Source organism: Homarus americanus, unplaced genomic scaffold (genome assembly GCF_018991925.1).
Source record: "Homarus americanus isolate GMGI-L3 unplaced genomic scaffold, GMGI_Hamer_2.0 scaffold4896, whole genome shotgun sequence".
Lineage (NCBI taxonomy): Eukaryota > Metazoa > Arthropoda > Malacostraca > Decapoda > Nephropidae > Homarus > Homarus americanus.
In genome coordinates this window covers 1,804,104-1,824,051 of record NW_024749657.1, presented here as the reverse complement: position 1 = coordinate 1,824,051, position 19,948 = coordinate 1,804,104, and the positions used below count along the sequence as shown (strand labels likewise).

General features: G+C 42.5%; 1 protein-coding gene across 1 annotated transcript; it reads left to right on the top strand.

Annotated features, from left to right (window-relative positions):
* The first annotated feature begins 703 nt into the window (after nt 1–703).
* LOC121853445 (tigger transposable element-derived protein 1-like) lies at nt 704–11,994 on the top strand. Its single transcript, XM_042347583.1, has 3 exons — nt 704–3,000; nt 6,268–6,691; nt 10,822–11,994. Exon 1 carries the CDS (start codon nt 1,010–1,012, stop codon nt 2,936–2,938), a length of 1,929 nt encoding a protein of 642 aa, XP_042203517.1. The 5' UTR covers nt 704–1,009; the 3' UTR covers nt 2,939–3,000; nt 6,268–6,691; nt 10,822–11,994.
* Nucleotides 11,995–19,948: the final 7,954 nt, after the last annotated feature.

Genomic DNA, 19,948 nt, shown 5'->3' with positions numbered 1-19,948 from the left:
CAAAGTCCAGTTGCTATTCCCCTGAGTGTTTTACCTCCCCCGGACTGTGCGTATTTATATCGAGTTTTATCAATTATATAAATGATCTGGTATATATCCAGCCATACAAACTGTAGTTCATTACCTATTGTGCTATATGTTTGGTATCATTTGTTTCTGTTTGGTACAAAACAAAGAAATATGAAAAGACTTCATTTTAAAGCAAATTTCATCTTTGACTTTGACCTCTTACGATAAACATTTAAAATTTTCTAACATCCTCTCTGAAGTGCTAATGCCTTTAAATCATTTGCATTTTGATAGTTCAGTTATTTAACAATATTTTAGAAAATAACAAGTCTACTTAACAATTGTGAACACATTTAGGTTGAATAAATGGACAGCTGCATGAACATTTTCTATGAACCAATCAGCTATTTGTTGCTATACAGTAGATGAGTGGCTTGGCTTATGGGCCAGGTTAGCGAGGAAATACTATAGTTGATGTATGCTAAAAAAATATCAATGCATATGATAAAGCATTATGTGTACTTCATTTTCAAATAAAGAGTTACAGTATTTGAAAACAAACATTTGTTTACTTGCATTTTTTTTTTTTATAAAATATCTTAACAAATTCTATTTTTTTTAAAAGGGCCAGTAGCAGTATTTTATGATGTAATATATAATATTATTAGATATATTAACTAATACATGTATTCTTGATAACCACGGGACCCGATACTCACTGATCTGGCTTATCAAGGTATCCTCAATTGCGACCATGTCTTCTCTTATCACTGATTGATCTGGGTTATTGTGGAATTATCACGGGATACACAGGACAGTGATGGGTCCACAAGAGCAACAGCGGTAGCTGCGTCTGCCAAGAGATGACAGTATGGCTTGTGGTGCCAGTTTCCAGTAGTAGCATTTGTTTCCCCGCGTGTTTTGGTTGGTGTTTGCAGACAGTTTCCTGCACCTTGCTTGTTTTTTGTGCAATTTTTTTAACTTTTACTTTCCCTCCTCCATGGCACCTGTGAACAAGGAGAGTGTCAAGGTTCCTGATCCAGCCAAGCGACGAAGACGTGTGTATACTCTGCAGGAAAAGATAGATATAATAAAAAAAATAAGTTATGGCGCTACGTTCGCTGCAGTGGGCCGGGAATATGGTGCCAATGAGTCGACCGTGCGGTCTGTGTATAAGGTTCGCGCTGATGTGATGAAAGCATTTACTGAAGCATCCTCAAGATCTGTGAGTCGTATCGTCAGGGTTCAAAAGGACCAATTTCTGCAACCAATGGAGAAGGGGGTATTTTTGTGGATGGAAGATTGCTACAAGAAGAAGCTTCCTGTGACGACAAAACGGCTTCAGAGCAAGGCAAGATACATCTACAATAGTTTGGTTGAACGTTCCGATGTTCCTGACAAGGAGAAGCATGTTTTTCAAGCAAGCAGGGGCTGGCTGCAGAAATTTTTATTAAGATACGCTATAACAAACAGGGTGGTGTCTGGTGAAACTGCATCTGCTGATGCCGAGGCTGCTCGTCGGTACCCCCAGGAGTTTCATCAGGTGATACAGGAAGGTGGATATTTACCTTGTCAAGTGTTTAACGCTTCCAAAACAGCTTTGTTTTGGAAGCGTATGCCTGACAAGAGTTACCTGGCCAAAGAAGAGGCAAGGATGCCAGGCTTCAAAGCTGCAAAGGATCGTGTATCTCTTCTTTTCTGTGCCAACGCTTCTGGTGATTACAAATGTAAACCCCTGCTAATACATCGCTCGGCCCGACCTTGTCCTTTCAAGAACATAAGCATGTTAACGCTACCTGTGCATTGGCGTGCTAATAAGAAGGGCTGGATAACCCAAACTATTTTTGAAGAATGGTTTATGACTCACTTCCGTACAGAAATGAAGAACTATTGTGCCAAGAAAAACATCACCTTCAAAGTTATTCTTCTGTTAGATAACTGCACCGGCCACCCTACAAACCTCAATGATCTTCAAAGTGAAATAAAAGTTATTTATTTACCTCCACAAACTACATCACTGCTGCAGCCTATGGATCAAGAAGTTATGTCTACATTCAAGCTGCTCTATCTGGACCTTACCTTTGAGGCCATCCACAAGGCAATAGATGAGGACAAAGAGCTCACGGTTCAACAGTACTGGAGGAATAAGTTCAACATTCTACATGGTGTTCGGTTTATTGGCAAGGCCTGGGCTGCAATCGGTGAAACATGTCTCTTGAATGGTTGGTGCAAGCTGTTGCCTGACACAGCACCTGACTTCCTTGGGTTTGAGCAGGATCATTTGACTTGGGTCCTGAATAGAGCAAGAGCACTACCTGGAGAGGGTTTTGAAGACCTACAATCTGCTGATATCATTAACCTTGTGGAAGCTGCTGAACAAGAATTACCTGACAGTGACATTCTTCAGTTAATTGACGAGTCACCAAATGATCCTGGATTAGAAGAAGAAGATGAGGAACATGTTGAACCCAGCCCTACATTAACCATGTCAAACCTTGCAAGAATACTGTCCCTCCACCAGCAGTTAATTGATCTCATAAGTGAAGCCGACCCCAGTTTCGAGAGACGAGAGACTTTAACTTTAAATTTAACTAGAGGTATAGCACCCTACAAGCAAATTTATCAGGAACGTCAGGCAACAGCCAAGAAGCCAATGTTCACGACTTTCTTCCGGGGCTTCTCTGCTTCACCGACACCAGTGCCAGTACCTGCAACACCACAACATGAAGAACAACAAGAACCAACACCAAGTCCATTAGGGGTCACTCATGCCCATGCATCAACCCCTACAGTAAGTGACAGTGACTCTGGTCCAGACAACCCACCTTCACCACCATCTCCAACCACGAGTGAAGCTGACACCCACACCTACGACGATGACAACGACGCCTCCTCCATGGATGTTGACGTAAATTCCAGCCTCATGTAAATAAGCCAATCACTACTCTGGACTACCCAGACCTAGTAAGCAGGAGCCTCAAAGACATGCCTGTAAGTGTGATAATCACTGATGTTTTTCATTGATTATTAAATTATTGTTATTGTACCTTCACATTTTTGGGGGTATATTTTGGCCAGTTAAGGGATGATTCTTTGGGGTCATGGGGCAAAACTAATTTTTCCCATATGTTATGTGTTTCGATATGTACTGTTTTGCTTATCATGGTACTTTTCTGGAACCTGACCCCTGCGATTTTCGAGGATACATGTACAGTACTGTACTGTAATAATAATAATGGATATTCCGTCAATTTGACCAAGGACAGCTGACAAAGTCATGAGATACTTGTTTCCAGTTGATTCCTTATAGGGTTGGACCGATTAATCGGTAGGTAATTGGCCCTTTGACCGGTTAATTGGGCCGATTAGTTGAAGTTTATCCCTGTAATTTTATATTTATCGGTATAAGGTATTAATGTCAGTACAGTGATCCCTCGGTTAACAAAATTTCTGTTAACGAATTCCTTACAAATTTTTCCCAACATGTTTTCGCCTGCTCACCAGCTGTAGTATTAGTCCGCCAATACAGTAATCGGTTTTAGGGCTTAAATTCGTTACCATTTGAGTAAATATCAAGAAGGTTGTACTATTCAATAATTTTCCAAGTCTTATATTAAAGTTTTTAGTAATTTTAACAATTATTTAACATAATTGAAGTACAGGGAACTAGTTTTTAGCGCGCCAAACAGCCACTCAACACACCCAAAGTGGCGTCATAGTGTGTCCCTGCTCTGTGGAGGAAGCTTCTTGCTTGAGACTCTCTTGAACATAAACTATTTTTATGTTTTTACAGTACAATTATTGGTAATTCTGAAGTTTATTTTACATACTGTATTGACAATATATAATGCAGTGCAGTGTTGATTTAAAGAAAATAATCTTGAATTACACCAAGAGAACTAAAATTTTATGGGTGAAATGGCGGCATGGGGTGACTTCTCTTCCACCCCAATGCCTTCTCTTCTTTCTTCTCCTCCACCCCCACTTCTAATTCCCATCATCATCATCATCAACCAGGAGCCTTCTACATGCACACCTCAAAGTAAGTGTACTTTACTGCATTTATTTTTAGTTTGTATGTAATTTTCGGTGAGCTGGAACCAATTACCCAAAAACCCATTGAAACAATGGTTTCGGTTAACAAAATTTTCGGTTAACGAACGACCTTCTGGAACGAATTGTGTTCGTTAACGGAGGGACCACTGTATGGTGATCTGGCCAAAACTCTAATGCCTCTCCAAAGCTCTTATTTCTAGCAAGTTCCTATATAAATGTACGGTATATTAGTTACATTATTTATATTAGTTTCATGTGCTCCTATTTTACTCTCTTTCCCATATTATGGAACTTATTAAAAATATGGACAGACAGAAAACTATGAAAATAAGAGAACAAATTCTTTTATAAACAACAAAAATCTCTTTTACTTTCAAGCTGTTTACTGACATTGTATGTCTGGTTTACCTGACTTAGAACAACAATATTTTGTTACCTCATTGATATCAAACGAGGAATTGTTCATGATTAATCAACCAAAGTAACATAAAATTCAACTTTAAATTTATTTTATAGTATTCAACATAAATATTGCTGCAGATCTAAATTGAGAAAATTAAACAAAATTGCCTTTTATCGCAAACAAGAAATGTGAAATACCCCGGTATTTCAACTTTTATATTACACCACATTAACATTCAACCTACAAGTCTACATAGGTCAAAAAAATTATAATAGGCAGATTCCAAATTAAAACACTAGTATCTGTATGATTAATTGTGTTTGATGATACTTTCTAAGTTAATGTACATTTTACTGTACAGTATTGTATTGTACTGTACAGTACTGTACATTATAATTGTACAGTGCTGTATTAGTAACTGTATTCATGGATATGGTCCCATGTTAACCTGTAGCTTTAGAAAAAAATTCTGTAGAAGATAAGTTCTTGCTTATCTTAAGAATATCGACATGTTAACTCCCAATGATGCCATATTGACTGTAAACATTACAGTACAGTATATGATTTATAGTAGATAAGATGAAACAGCCAATCCTCCCTATCCTATGACGGAATTACGGGTACGGTATATTAAGTTGCGGCTAATTGTATACATCCATATCGCAATTTCCCCAGGCTAACTGCATTGACATATGGGTCATTGGGGTCACGACCAAATAACTTCAAGTTGTTTCTTGTGATGGTTGAGAATGAAATGACTATCAAGAAACCTAACTTAACTTCAAGTGAGAGATAAAATGATGAGCACAATTTGTCTGTAAGATTAACCACATTGATTATATTATTGGTTCCTTATTGACCAGCAAATTTGTTTTTCCATATTTCTTTTGAGAATGAATGAAATACGTTCTGACCACCCATGGACATATGCTTCATATGCAGAATCAAATTACCAGCTACTGCAACATTATATGTGATTTATTGGAGATAAAATGGGCCAACTTAACCTAGAATTTATATGTTGGGTACTGTACAGTAGTTGCATCTTATCTCGGATAGATTATATGAGGTATTCCGTGCGACAATGACGAGCCCACCATGGGTTGAAAAACTAATTTTCTATGCCCCCAAATAGCTCTGTTCTTCCTCTATACAACTACATTGACATCATATGGTGGGCTCGTCAGTATTGCTCTGTAAATCTGCCTTGAATGCAAGGGTCTGGATGCCATGTGGTGGGAAAGAAGTGGTCACACTGCTCTGGGAAGACATATGAGGATGTCACTGACGCCAGCCAATGAGTGTCGTTTACACCCCTCAGTAATAATAAGGAAACAAGAAGTATTAAGCATGAGTACAATATTCCTTATTCTTTCACTCATTTATTGAACACTTATACATTTTTGTTGGTTATGGATGTATTCTGTGATAAAATTACCTTATTAATATGACCACATTCATTAAAATAGGATAATAATTGTTTTTTATATGTATGAAAATCAGTTCAGGACAAAATTGCCAAATGACCATAATACTGTACAGTACTGCATGCCCTTCAAAATCGCGCGGGTTAGGTTCTCAAAATGGCCGCGAATATCATTTGCTGATGGGAGGGGGGGTGGCATTTTTACTAGTGTACAAAGAAATGTATATTCCCATATGTGTTTGCCAACCCGTCCTAGATTATTCCCATATAATATTAGATTAGGTTTCATAAGTTAATTTATGTTTGGTTAGGTAGGGTTGGTTAAGTTATGGTCACATTAGCCACTGATATCCTTGGTCTGGATGATTTTTAGGCTAGGCTGAAGCAGCCCACCTCATGGAGCAATCACACTGCAAAAAGAACTGCTAACCCAGTCCACAATCAAAACAAACCCAGTGCTGTAATGGATGAAGGACTTCTGAGAATGACAATGTCGACAGTGACTCTTGCAATATGTGTGCAAGGCTACATACATTCACAAAGGATGAAGAAAAATCGAAATCGACAATGGATAAAGTCATGGATGGTCAAGAAGTCCAAGAATGTGCATCACAATCTGGTGAAGATGCATCTTGATGATGCTGGAGGATTCTTCGAGTGTCATGGGATGTACAAGGAGAATTTTCAAGAACTTCTCAGACTGGTATCACCCTTTATCCAGAAACTGGATACCAAGTTTGGGCAAGCAATATCGCCAGAGCAATGCTTGTCTGTCACACTCCGGTACTTAGCCACAGGTTAGTCACAAAATGTATTCCTAAAGTTTATCTCTTATTTTAATTTGCTGTGAACCCTGGTTCCTCACCTGAGGTCTGGAAGTCAAATCTGGTGCTAAGATTATTATGAATTAGTTTTGCTTGGGACCAGAGAGGAAGTTTCACTTGTGTATCCTGGTAAAGATTCAGTTTAGAGCAGTGATAGTCAACCTGAGTGCATTATGCACCCGAAGGTGCCTTGAAATATACTTTATTAGAAAGCTAGCTCTTGTTTTTTCCTTTATACAGGAATACCCCAGTTATTGCCCTAAAAGTCATTGCGATTAATGAAACTGCGAATATCGGAGCAATTTTCCCCCAAATAATTAATGTAAATGAGGGGGATGTGTTCCCAGCCGACAACTTTGACCATATATTTTTTGATATAAGCATACAGTACTCCTCATTATCCAAGGGTTGTGTGTAATTTTTTTTTTTTTTTTTTATGGGGATTAGCCCACCCGGGCACAGGTCACTGACCCACATCGGGGCCTGGGGGGCAAAAATTTAATAATAATAGTAATTCATAGTAAATAAAATTTATAATAAAAAGTAAAATAAAATAATAATAATAACAACAACACTGTAATAATGATAATAAAGAAAAGAAAAACAATAATCAATAGTGAGAAATGCTATATGTATAGTATGTTGTGTTGTCAATAGTAAGAGAAACAATTGAGATCCTGCAATTGTGTGTAAATGAGGCAGAAAGACAGATCAGCAACCTGGGACTTGGTCACAATATTCGTGATACTGTAGTATGAGGAATAAATAAAAATTATACTAATATATAAAAGAAAAGAAAAAATACTGTATTGCTAGTTAGCAATAGTTTTACTGTGCATGGGAAACTGGAGTGGCTGAGATCTCTACCACCGCTTCCTCCTCCCACAATCCAGTAAGAAATGTTTTTATTATCTTTATTCTTTATGTTTTTTACCTTATAATAATTCTTGCTTTAAATTTTTCTTTACACATTTGTATGATGATTGAAAAATAACATTAATCAACTCACAACACGCTTGCACGTGGGTCGCTTCACCACATCTCATCACCACCACTCACTGTGACTCATCAACACCACTCGCTGTGACTCATCACCACCACACTCCCGTGACCATGACGCCACATAGTGAATGAGTTGCTACACTATCATGTGAGGTCCCTCATAACACCATCTGTGAGGGAATTACTACACCAAGTGGGGTCCCTCATAACACCATCTGTGAGGGAATTACTACACCAAGTGGGGTCCCTCATAACACCATCTGTGAGGGAATTACTACACCAAGTGGGGTCCCTCATAACACCATCTGTGAGGGAATTACTACACCAAGTGGGGTCCCTCATAACACCATCTGTGAGAGTTAATGCACCATGTAAGGTCTCTCATAACACCATCTGTGAGGGAATTACTACACCAAGTGGGGTCCCTCATAACACCATCTGTGAGGGAATTACTACACCAAGTGGGGTCCCTCATAACACCATCTGTGAGGGAATTACTACACCAAGTGGGGTCCCTCATAACACCATCTGTGAGAGTTAATGCACCATGTAAGGTCCCTCATAACACCATCTGTGAGGGAATTACTACACCAAGTGGGGTCCCTCATAACACTATCTGTGAGGGAATTACTACACCATGTGTTTGCTGTTCAACACCTCAGAGCATGTGACCTACGTGATCTCCACTGTAAATATTAATTTGTATGTTGACTGTATGTTCCTTTTCCTTTCTCAAATGGAAGCTTTTATCCCCCCTCCCCCTCCATGTCAACATAAGTAATACCGTAAGTCATTTCTGTCAACTGTATATTTTCATTCTTTGGGCTGCTGAAATTTTTCAATAAACTGTTAATTATTATTATTATTTATCTCACACCACCCACAACCCCCTCCTGCTCTCCCACTCCAGTGACCATTACAGTACCTCACACCACCCACACCCCTCCTGCTCCCCCACTCCAGTGACCATTACAGTACCTCTCACCACCCACCCCCTCCTGCTCTCCCACCCAGTGACCATTACAGTACCTCACACCACCCACACCCCCTCCTGCTCTCCCTCAGTGACCATTACAGTACCCTCACACCACCCACACCTCCTGCTCCCCCACTCCAGTGACCATTACAATACCTCCACACCCACAACCCCTCCTGCTCTCCCCTCAGTGACCATTACAGTGCCTCACACCACCCACACCCCCTCCTGCTCTCCCTCCAGTGACCATTACAGCTACCTCCACACACCACCCACACCCCCCTCCTGCTCTCCCTCCCAGTACCTGCAGCACCTCACACCACCCACACCCCCTCCTGCTCCCTCTCCAGCACCACAATACCCACCCACCCACACCCCCTCCTGCTCCCTCCAGTGACCATTACGTACCTCCCCACACCACCATTACACCTCCCCTCCCCCCTCCTGCTCCCCCTCCAGTGACCATGCAGCACCTCACCACCCACTCCTCCCTCCCTGCTCCTCCCCACTCCAGTACCATGCACAGTACTCCCACACCACCCCACCCCCCTCCTGCTCCCCACCTCCAGTGACCATTACAGCCTCACACCACCCACACCCCCTCCTGCTCCCCCCACTCCAGTGACCACAGTACCTCACACCACCACACCCCCCTCCTGCTCCCCACTCCAGTGACCATTACAGTACCTCCACGCCACCCACCCCCCCCCCTCCTGCTCTCCCACTCCAGTGACCATTACAGTACCTCACACCACCCACCTCCTGCTCCCCCCACTCCAGTGACCACACAGTACCTCACACCACCACCACCCCCTCCTGCTCCCCCACTCCAGTGACCATTACAGTGCCTCCACACCACCCACCCCCCCTCCCTGCTCTCCCCTCCAGTGACCACAGTACCTCCACCACCCACGCACCTCATCCTGGTGACCATTACAGTACCTCTTACCACACCAACCCCACCTCCTGCTCTCCCTCCCAGTGACCATTACAGTGCCTCACACCACCCCCCCTCCTGCTCTCCTCCAGGTACCATTACAGTACCTCACACCACCCCACACCCCCTCCTGCTCTCCCTCCAGTGACCATTACAGGTACCTCACACCACCCCCAGTGACCACAGCATCCTGCTCTCCCCATTACAGTACCACCACCCCACAACCCCTCCCTGCTCTCCTCCCACCCAGTGACCATTACAGTACCTCACACCACCCACACCCCCCTCCTGCTCCCCCACCCCATTACAGCCCTCACACCCACAACCCCCTCCTGCTCTCCCACTCCAGTGACCATTACAGTACCTCCACACCACCCACCCCCTCCTGCTCCCCCCCTCCAGTGACCATTACAGTGCCTCACCACCCCCAACCTCCTGCTCTCCCACTCCCAGTGAGCCATTACAGTGCCTCCCACCCCACACCTCCTGCTCCCCCTCCAGTGACCATTACGGTACCCTCCCACCACCCACACCCCCTCCTGCTCCCCACTCCAGTGACCATTACAGTACCTCCACCACCCACACCCCCTCCTGCTCCCCCACTCCAGTGACCATTACAGTACCTCCACCACCCACCCCCCCCTCCTGCTCCCCCCCCCCTCCACCATTACCAGTGACCATTACAGTACCTCACACCACCCACCCCTTCTTCTACCATGATTGCACAACTACATGGACATGAATACTTATCTTTAGAGTTTTGACCTTATGTAATCATCTATTTTTTTTTTTTTTTTTGCACATTCTGTATGAACAATTGTGTGTGCATGTAACAGGGTAAAATAAATTGAATAAAAATAGGTATAACTACTCGAAATAATGAGTTGAAATATAACAAAAATGCAACTCAAACGTTGGCCCAGTAAGGGGAGAAATAAGGTATTGCAATTATCGAGGTTGCGAATAGCGAAGTACAGTATTCCTGTACTTTAGTTATTTATTTAATTATTTATTTTCTAAATCTAACACCTTTACAAGTGGTTGGTAGCTGTTTTAGGTATAAAATGTATGCTACTATTTGTATTTGATTTTTGCTTCTTAAGGTCAAGTTCGAGCTTCGTCAAGTCATGACTCTAAACTGCACTTTTATCTTTATCCCAAATTGAAATCATCCTTTTTGAATTACAGGAGAATCTTGTCAGTCATTGGAATTCCAGTACAGGATAAACCACAACTCAATCTCCAGCATAATTCCTGAAGTGTGTAGGGCCTTGTACACAGCCCTTAAAGGCACCTACCTTAAACTCCCCACAACTTCAGATGAGTGGCAAGACGTGGCAAGTACCTTTTACACTTTGTGGAATTTTCCAATGTGCATAGGAGCCCTCGACAGAAAACGCTTCCTTGTAACAAAGCAACCAAACTCTGGATCTGAATACTGTACCTACAAATCCCATCACAGCATCATTATGCTAGCCCTAGTTGATGCTAATTACAAATTTTTGTCTGTTGATATTGGAGCCCAGGGCCTGGCAAGTGATGCTGGTGACTGGGATAAATGCACTCTCAGGGGATACTTAGAAGAGAATAAGCTTCAAATTCCAGCACCTGCATCATTGCCTTTTTCAACTGTCCAGTCTCCATATGTGATCGTTGGAGATGATACATTTCCACTCAAGACGTACCTGATGAAGCCCTATCAAGGTAAAAATATGACTGCAGACAAAATTATTTTCAATTGCAGGTTGTCACGAGCAAGAAGTGTGTCTGAAACTGCCTTCGTGATACTATCAACCAAATTTCGGGTGTTTCAGCAACCTATAAGCTTAAGGCCTGACTGTATCAAGCAGATCATATTTGCAAGTGTGGCACTACATAATTACTTGAGAGTGAACTGCAGAACACCTTTGGCACCAGAACTCTTGGAGAAGGAAGACATCAATCGTGGCATGCTTGTTTCTAGACACTGGCAGGAGGCACATCTAACTGAATTTGAGAAACTTCAGGCAATTGGCAGGGGACATTCAAATGATGCAAAAACAGTAAGAGAGAACTTCAAGGACTATTTTATGAACAGGGGTCGAGTGCCATGGCAGGACAGGTTGGCTCAATAGTATTTCTTTCATTCCAAATTAGGGAAGGCTATGGCAATTTAGGTTAAGTTTGAGAAGGACAATGTTAGGTTAGTAGGTCATATTTGGTGAGGATGAGTTAGATATAGTTATGTAAGAGCGCACAACACAAGCTGCCACCCTTTAAGGGCTTGGCACTCTTACAACAACTTACGTTAATACTCTGACCTGGTAGCGTGACGCGAGAGGAAGGCCCATGGGTACATGTAATTATAGTATCGAGCATTAGGGAAAGAACAATGGTGAATACTATAGGTGAATCATAGACCCAACATACAAATACACTGTTTATTAAAACACAAAAATGGTTACAGAAAAGACCTTGTATGCACCCAAAATAGGAACTCCTGGTACCATGCCCTCAGGCTCAATTTACTTGCACCACTACTGGGTGTACCCACACCAAAACACACATAAACTCTCACAGCACCTTAGCACCATTAAAACCAGTAGCACTTGCCAGTACAACACTCAATACCCAGGGGCAATACTCCAGCGGCCGCCATGGGAGTCTCATCACTAAGTGACACCTTCCAACAAACTCCGATAATTCCGGTGGACTAACACCACTACACAAATAGCTCTACTGAGTTATGTACGGTACTCATCCACCAATGACGGGGCTGGCAGTTGTTTGTGGGGCTTGATGATCCGGGTTCACCACGTGGGCATAGCGTTAGGGGAATACTGGCCAGCTATGGGGCCCATAGGTGGTAGTGGAGCTTCTGACAGTCGGGGTTCACTGGGATAACCGATTCTACTGGACCTCAGACATCTCCCCAGACAAGTGGATGCGTCATCCACGCTACAGACACGGCCTAGGCTGCGATAGGGACCTGTGGGTGGAAGATCGTGGCGCTTACTCATTTGAAAAATGAACCGCCGTTTCAAAGGGACATTAAGGATGTAAAAACTTCACTCGAAGCACATTAACTACGTTACTGTAACACTTGCACAATCAAACTATTAATTAGGTCAAATCACTTAAAAATGGCGAATTACAACTCGGAGAAGGTGGAATGACTTACCTGTGGGTGGAGGATCGTGGCGCTTACTGGTTTGAAAAACGAACCGCCGTCCTCCACCCACGCCAAAGTCACGGATTCCACCTACTTAACCATTTCACTGAATTACGTTACTGTACACCCTGACGTTTGAAACTGAGACTACGAACTCAGTTTCATTCCCTACTATTATCTTTACAAACAATGCTCTGACTTAGCTATCAAAAGCAAGAATTAAATTGATCACAAAAGATTGGATGGCAACAGATCCCAACAAGCAGCGCCATACTACAAACACGAGGAGCAGATTTAAAAGTTCCCTTCAGGAATTTTAACTAATTCCTTAGTTAAGCTCCCTACAACAATTTCACTATGATTATCAGGGTCTCTGATATTCATAGGAGAAAAAAGGGTCTACAGGTCTCGGTAGATGCAAAAGGGTTTACAAATTCGGTCAACACAAATACGACATCTTGATGAGGTCATCAAAGAAACAGAGAAAACGGAGGACATTTCCACTGGGAGACTCAGATGGTTTTGTGGATGTGTAAGCGTAATATGAATCATTAGGTTTTACCAGGCTAGCCATCATTACAATCATGACAGTTAGGTAGGGATAGTGTATGTTAGGTCAAGTTTAAGTATAAATTATTCTCATCATTGTAATTAAAGTTATTTTTTAATTTGATGTACTGTACTTTGTTTATTTTATTTTTAATATTTCCAGCTGTGAACTACCGTAATCATATTCTATTCAACTCATTGTACAGTTTAATACCCTAAGTTAAATTATTAATTGTCATGTTTGCAGTACAATATTCTAATCAGTTGTGTATCAATAATATCTGAACAAACTGAGTATTGTTTCATCAGTTACTCCCATGGATAATAAAAGTCTTTTAAGATATTTATTGACTTAATTGTTCACAATATAAGAAAACCATTACATTTCCTCACCCATGGCCTTTTTTTAGGCCCAAGCTATTTTGATGAGTGCCATGTAGCAATTGTAATGGAAATTATGTAGATCAGACTGGGAAAGCATTGCAACTCAGAATTAAACAGCACAAGTACAATATTAGAACAGCATCTGAAAGCAGTGCACTTTTCGTTCATATAAGGAATAATAATCATCCCATGGATTGGAAAACAGTTTAGAAATGTATAAATCAACATGTGTCACAGAAAGACTTCTGGTTGAAGCAAGTTTGATTCAAGAAATTAATTCTATAAACCTTAGTGATGGTCAGTACAAAACTGATATGTTAACACAAATTTATTTGTCAGTGGCCCTAAGTTAAAAATGCTTTGAAAACATTTGAGGTAGATGTAGGATAGATGATTAGTGGGTCTCATATTTTGGACCTGATTTAATATGACTTATGTCGCCCTTTCTTATAAGCTCCTCTTGTGTTAGCGGTGGTGGTGGTGTGTGGATTAGTGGATGTCATGTTTTTGACCTGACGTCATGTTTTGTAAGGTCACCCTGTGTACATAAGCCTCTCTCAGTCTTTGTAATTCAGTTGCCTCTGAAGATGTCTTGAATAAAAACAAAAGCTAAGGTGCTCCATTGTTTCCCTTTTTCCTGTGATTTTAACAAGATTTATCTTATCCACGTCAAAATCGTGGATCGACATGATATATGTGGCAAATAAAACACTTGGTTGCTGCATCCAAGCTTTACTTGACTCATTTTACTACTTTTCTGAAATAACACAAAAGCAAATGTTGTAACAAATCAAAGAGGAAACAACAATAAACATAATATAACATAGTGGTTTTATCCTAATAATGAAATAAACTTTGTTCCCGACGCTCAACGGTGCTGTCGGAGGAAGAACATTGATTTCAAAGTGATCCTGGACACTCTATGTTTCTAATTGGACGCCACCTTAATGTACAAGTTATCTTCCTTCCTCCTAACACCACATCACTTTTGCAGCCACTTGACCACAAATTCATCAGTAACGTTAAACTGTTCTACTATCAGTCACTCTATAAAGACTTTCATCAGCAGACAGACTCATTAGTTGAGTTACAACAAATCAAGGCAGAACTCTCTGACAGTGACCAAGCTCTACCAGCCAACCAGGAGGAGGAGATAGTAGATGATCTGACTCCTAGCACCTCACACGCTCCACCCCACAACCGTGAAGTTTTATCAGTTTGTGAATTTTGGAAGAAATATAATATTAAAAATGCAGTGGACAGAATTGTTCAGGCAGGGTGTAAGATTAATGTTGCAACAGTGCTACACGCTTGGAAGCCTTTGTTTGCTAATTCCGAGATAATTGGGGCAGAACAGAATGCGGCAAGCAGGGAGAGGCAGTCCGTGGCGGCAACACTTATGGACACAGTGGAGGCAACGCAGTCAATCCCAGCACCGGGATTTTCATATGTTCAGGTTGAAGATTTGCAAGAAATCATTGGTCAACATCAGCAGCAACTGACAACTGAAGAACTGTTGGAGGATGATGAAGAACAGCAACCTACACAGGAGGATGACATTAAGCCTGGTGAGCCTACAACACGCCAGCTGACTGAGTTGCTCACAAACATCGCACGTCTCGGTGAACAGCTAGAAGAATGCGATACCAGGCCTCATCCTCGTGTGCTCTGCCCTTGATAAGGGTATGGAGGAATATAAGGCCTTGTACATGTCCCGTGTTAATGCTCGTCAGCAGCCTTTATTACTCGGTACCTGCGCAAGGCCCAGCCTGTTAATGCCTTGGCAAACATCACTTAGATGATGATGGCACCACCGATGATGATATTGATGTGTTGGGTGACTTACTGGTGGTAGAGCTGCCTTAAGACTTTGAGGGATTTGATGCTGAGGTAAGAGGAGGGGGCAGTATATATATATATATATATACAGGTAGTTCTGCTATAACGCGATAATTGTGTTCTTGTAAAATATCGTGTTATAGAAAATCGCGTAATAGAAATAACAGGGCTTATGGAGAAAATAGGGTTAGGTGCAGATTACTCGAAATCGAAAAAATTTAGTAGTTAGCCTAACACAAAGGATAGCACAGTCTAAATAAATGTTACATTCATATCTAATAATGAAATCATACAGTAAATTTAACACTTTACCTTGAAAAAATATGAATGTAACTTGATGGGGGAGAAGGGTGATTTTGAGGTTGATAACATCAAGCTTCTCTTCAAGTCTTATATCCTTTCTTTTACGATAATCACCGGGAATTCTATCATCAGAATGCTTTTTGGAGATATTCTTCTTTACCATATTCACAGTTAATACCACAAAATTGGAGAAATAGTAAGCAAAAATCGCGTTATAGCAAACAAGCGATCGCGTTATACAAATATTGTTCCGAATTCATAAATCGCGTTAGAGCAAATTCGCGTTATCAAAACACGCGTTATAGCAGAACTCACTGTATATATATATATATATATATATATATATGACGTCAGTGATAACGCAACAAAGACACACTGCGCAACCTTACCGCGCGGCTTGCCCAAGCGGAGGGAGGAGGAGGGAGAGGCGAGGAGCACAGGCAGGCAGGCGGGCGCGTGGGCAAAATCTAAAAATAGCATCTGGCAAGGCACCGCGTATATGCGAAAACGCGCTAAGTGAAACCGCGTTAGGCGGTGCCTTGCCAGAGCTGAACTTTCACTTAACACGGATTTTTTCCACATATACGCGGTGAGTGTCCAGCTCGAGATGCTATTTTTAGATTTTGCCCACGCGCCACGCGCCCGCCTGCCTGCCTGTGCTCCTCGCCTCTCCCTCCTCCTCCCTCCGCTTGGGCAAGCCGCGCGGTAAGGTTGCGCAGTGTGTCTTTGTTGCGTTATCACTGACGTCATATGACGTATCGGACTGTGATTGGCCATGCATCCCTACCCCCCTCTGCTGCTAGCTGTAATTGGCTTAAAGTATTATGACGTGACCACCCCGGGGAGGGAGGGAGGGAGGAGAGACGACGCTTGACCTAGCCGCGGCAGTTTCATCCCTCAAGGCCACCCCGTGTTAACGCGCATCCATTGTTCCGTAAAATGGCTTCCGCCGGACCACCACCGCCCCCAGAGAGAGACCTTTCCTTACCTGGACCCAGCGGCACTAAGCCAAAGAAGACACGACGTTCATTAAGCTACGAGGTGAAGTACCAAATTGTTCAAGATTTGGAGAAAGGAAGACGGCAAGTTGATCTCGCGCGCCAGCATGGCGTCAACGAATCTACGATTCGTACGATCAAGAAGGATGCAGCCAAGATCAAAGAGCACATGAAAATCACAAAGTCTGCAGGTGCTTCATCTATCAGGTATTGCCAGAACAGGGTGCTGGCAAAAGTGGAAAATTTGCTGGTGAGTTATTTGGTGCGTCAGGCGCGACGCAACATGGCGGTGGACACGCGCTCAGTGCAGGAGTACGCACGTGAGCTATACGCAGCAGTGACACGTAAACTGGGAATTGCAGAGCCCAAACCCTTCAATGCTTCCTCTGGTTGGCTGCATAGGTTTAAGAAGAGGAACAAGATCACCAACATCAACATTGGTGGTGAGGAAGCGAGTGCTGACCGTGTGGCGGCTAGAGATTTTCCTCCGTTTTTACGTGAGATTATGGAGGAAGGACAGTACAGTGACGACCAGGTGTTTAACATGGACGAATCTGGTCTTTTCTGGAAAAAGTTACCTTCCAAGACCTTCGTTGTCCAGTCTGCCAGCAAGGTAAGGGGTCGGAAGTTGCAGAAGGAACGCATCACCGTCCTGTTTACCACCAATGCCTCCGGTACCTGTAAACCAAAGTTATCGGTGATTCACAAAGCCCGCAAGCCGCACGCCTACAAGAATATGGACATGAACAAGCTTAATGTCCACTGGCTAACCGCACGTAAGGCGTGGATGTCCTCTTCTCTGTCCCTCTTCTGGTTTGACAACTGTTTTGTTCCTGACGTGCAGAAATTCTGCGAGCAACAGAATGTTCCATTCAATATTTTGTTGCTCCTTGACAACGCACCTGGACACTCGCCCCTACTTATGGATCGTCACCCCAACGTAAAAGTGGTCTTCCTTCCTCCCAACACTACGTCATTAATCCAGCCCATGGACCAGGAGTTGATCTGCAATGTGAAAGCTGCGTACTCTGCAAAGAAGTTCAAGCTCCTGAACGACTCTACCAACACCAAGGATGAGTTGCGTAAGCTGGGTGACACCGACAGCGAGAGCAAAAGCGACGAGGACAAGGAACAAGAGGCGGTGACTCAAGAACTTCTCGTCAAACAATTTTGGAAGAAGTTTAACGTTAAACAAGCTGTAGACTTCTTGGTGGAGGCATGGGATCTGCTGACTATTGCTACGATTCGTCACGCATGGAGACATGTGTTGCATGGCATACCAGGTGAGAGGAGGAGTGAACCTGTGACTGGTCAGGTTCAGACTGTTGCAGTAGCAGTGGACCTTGCCAGAGAAGCTGCGCTCAATATTACAGCTGAAGGCTTCTCCGAGACCACCAACGAAGACATCCTGGAGGTGATCAAAGATCCTGAAGTGACTGCCGACGAGATGTTGGAAGAAGAACACGCCAGTGAAAAGGAGGAAGAAGGTGCGTCATTCTCCGAAGAACCTAGTTTAAGTCATAGTGATATTAAGTGTGCCATAGAGTTTACAGAAAAAATTAAGTCCGTCCTTTCCCGCGACAATGACGATGAACGCTATGAAGTCTTCCATACCCGACTGGTGCAGGCTATGGAGCCGTACATCAAGGTGTATCACGACAACATCAACACCAGCCGTCAGCAAAGCATAACCGAGTTCTTCGCCCGCAACCCACCACAGCCAGCCCAAGCCAGTGATAGTGAAAGTGAAGTTGACTTTGAGGGATTTGTCAGGGAAGCCCTGACAACTGTAAGTGACAGTGATGTTGATTCACCTAGTAACGGTGATTCACCCGAGGGCCAGTAATCTGCCCTCTGCCTCGGAACCAGCCTCCATCCCCGTATGCCGACCCATCTCTTCTACTACCGTAAGTGTTCCACAAAATTTTTCGTTTTTTAACCTATTCTTTATTTTTCCTATGTTAACCTTTATCTTTCCGAACCTAACCTCTTCTATATTACTTGTTTTTTCATACCATCATAAAGTTAAGATAGAATTTTTACTACAACATAGTTATGTGTCGTCAAAAAGTGGAGTTTGGGGGTCGGGCTGGGTTCTATTGGAATTAATCCCATATGTTCTGTTGTTCACTTAACGCGGGACCCTCTGGGTTCAATTGACCGCGTTAAGTGGGGTACAACTGTATATATATTTGTGTAATAAATGTATGTAGTAAGTACGTACCGTAATCTTTTTCACTCAAATCCTAATGAAACACCACAATTAGAATACGGTGGTAGCTGTTGGCAGCTGTTGTATAAACAGTGGGAACACAGTCCCACCACCGAGACGAGGGAACACTCCCACCACCGATCGTCTCGTGCGAAGCAAGCGTATAAATTAAAGAAAATACTTGCAGTGTGTTTAATATGTTACAGTATATTATAAATAAATAAATAAACAAATAAATCGGTAAATCCATTTCAAGTAAATGGAAAAATTTTACTCGACACAGACGCTTCAGTGACATCACTAGTGTTTACACTACACCAGCGGGTAACATTTGATGACATTACTTGAAGTGAATTGGCCTTATTTTAAAAAACCAAGGATGGTTGGTAAAGGACTACTGAGTCAGTGGGTAAGTGTCACATTTGGGGTACTGGTCTTATACAGCGAATAGAGCTCAAAAGCTACTTTTTAAATGGAAATTTGGGGGGGCCGTCATATGCACCCCGACGCCTTATAGGCCGAGATATACGGTATTGAATAGTACAACCTTCTTGATATTTACTCAAATGGTAATGAATTTAAGCCCTAAAACCGATTACTGTATTGGCGGACTAATACTACAGCTGGTGAGCAGCCGAAAGCAGGCGAAAACATATTGGGAAAAATTCGTAAGGAATTGGTTAACCAATTTTTTTTCGTTAACCGAATTGAATATTCTTATGGAAGGAAATTCGTTAACCGAAATTTCGTTAACTGAGGGATCCTTGTACTATAACGGGTTATTCTTTTGTGACCGACATCCACAGAGAAACGGTGGGCAAAGTGTGCAAGACGTGTGTTACGAGCCCACGGCCTTGCCGGCAGTACACAGGATGCCAA

Excerpts from the sequence above, each read along its gene's own strand:
- LOC121853445 (XM_042347583.1), top strand. The coding sequence starts at position 1,010 with ATGGCACCTGTGAACAAGGAGAGTGTCAAGGTTCCTGATCCAGCCAAG.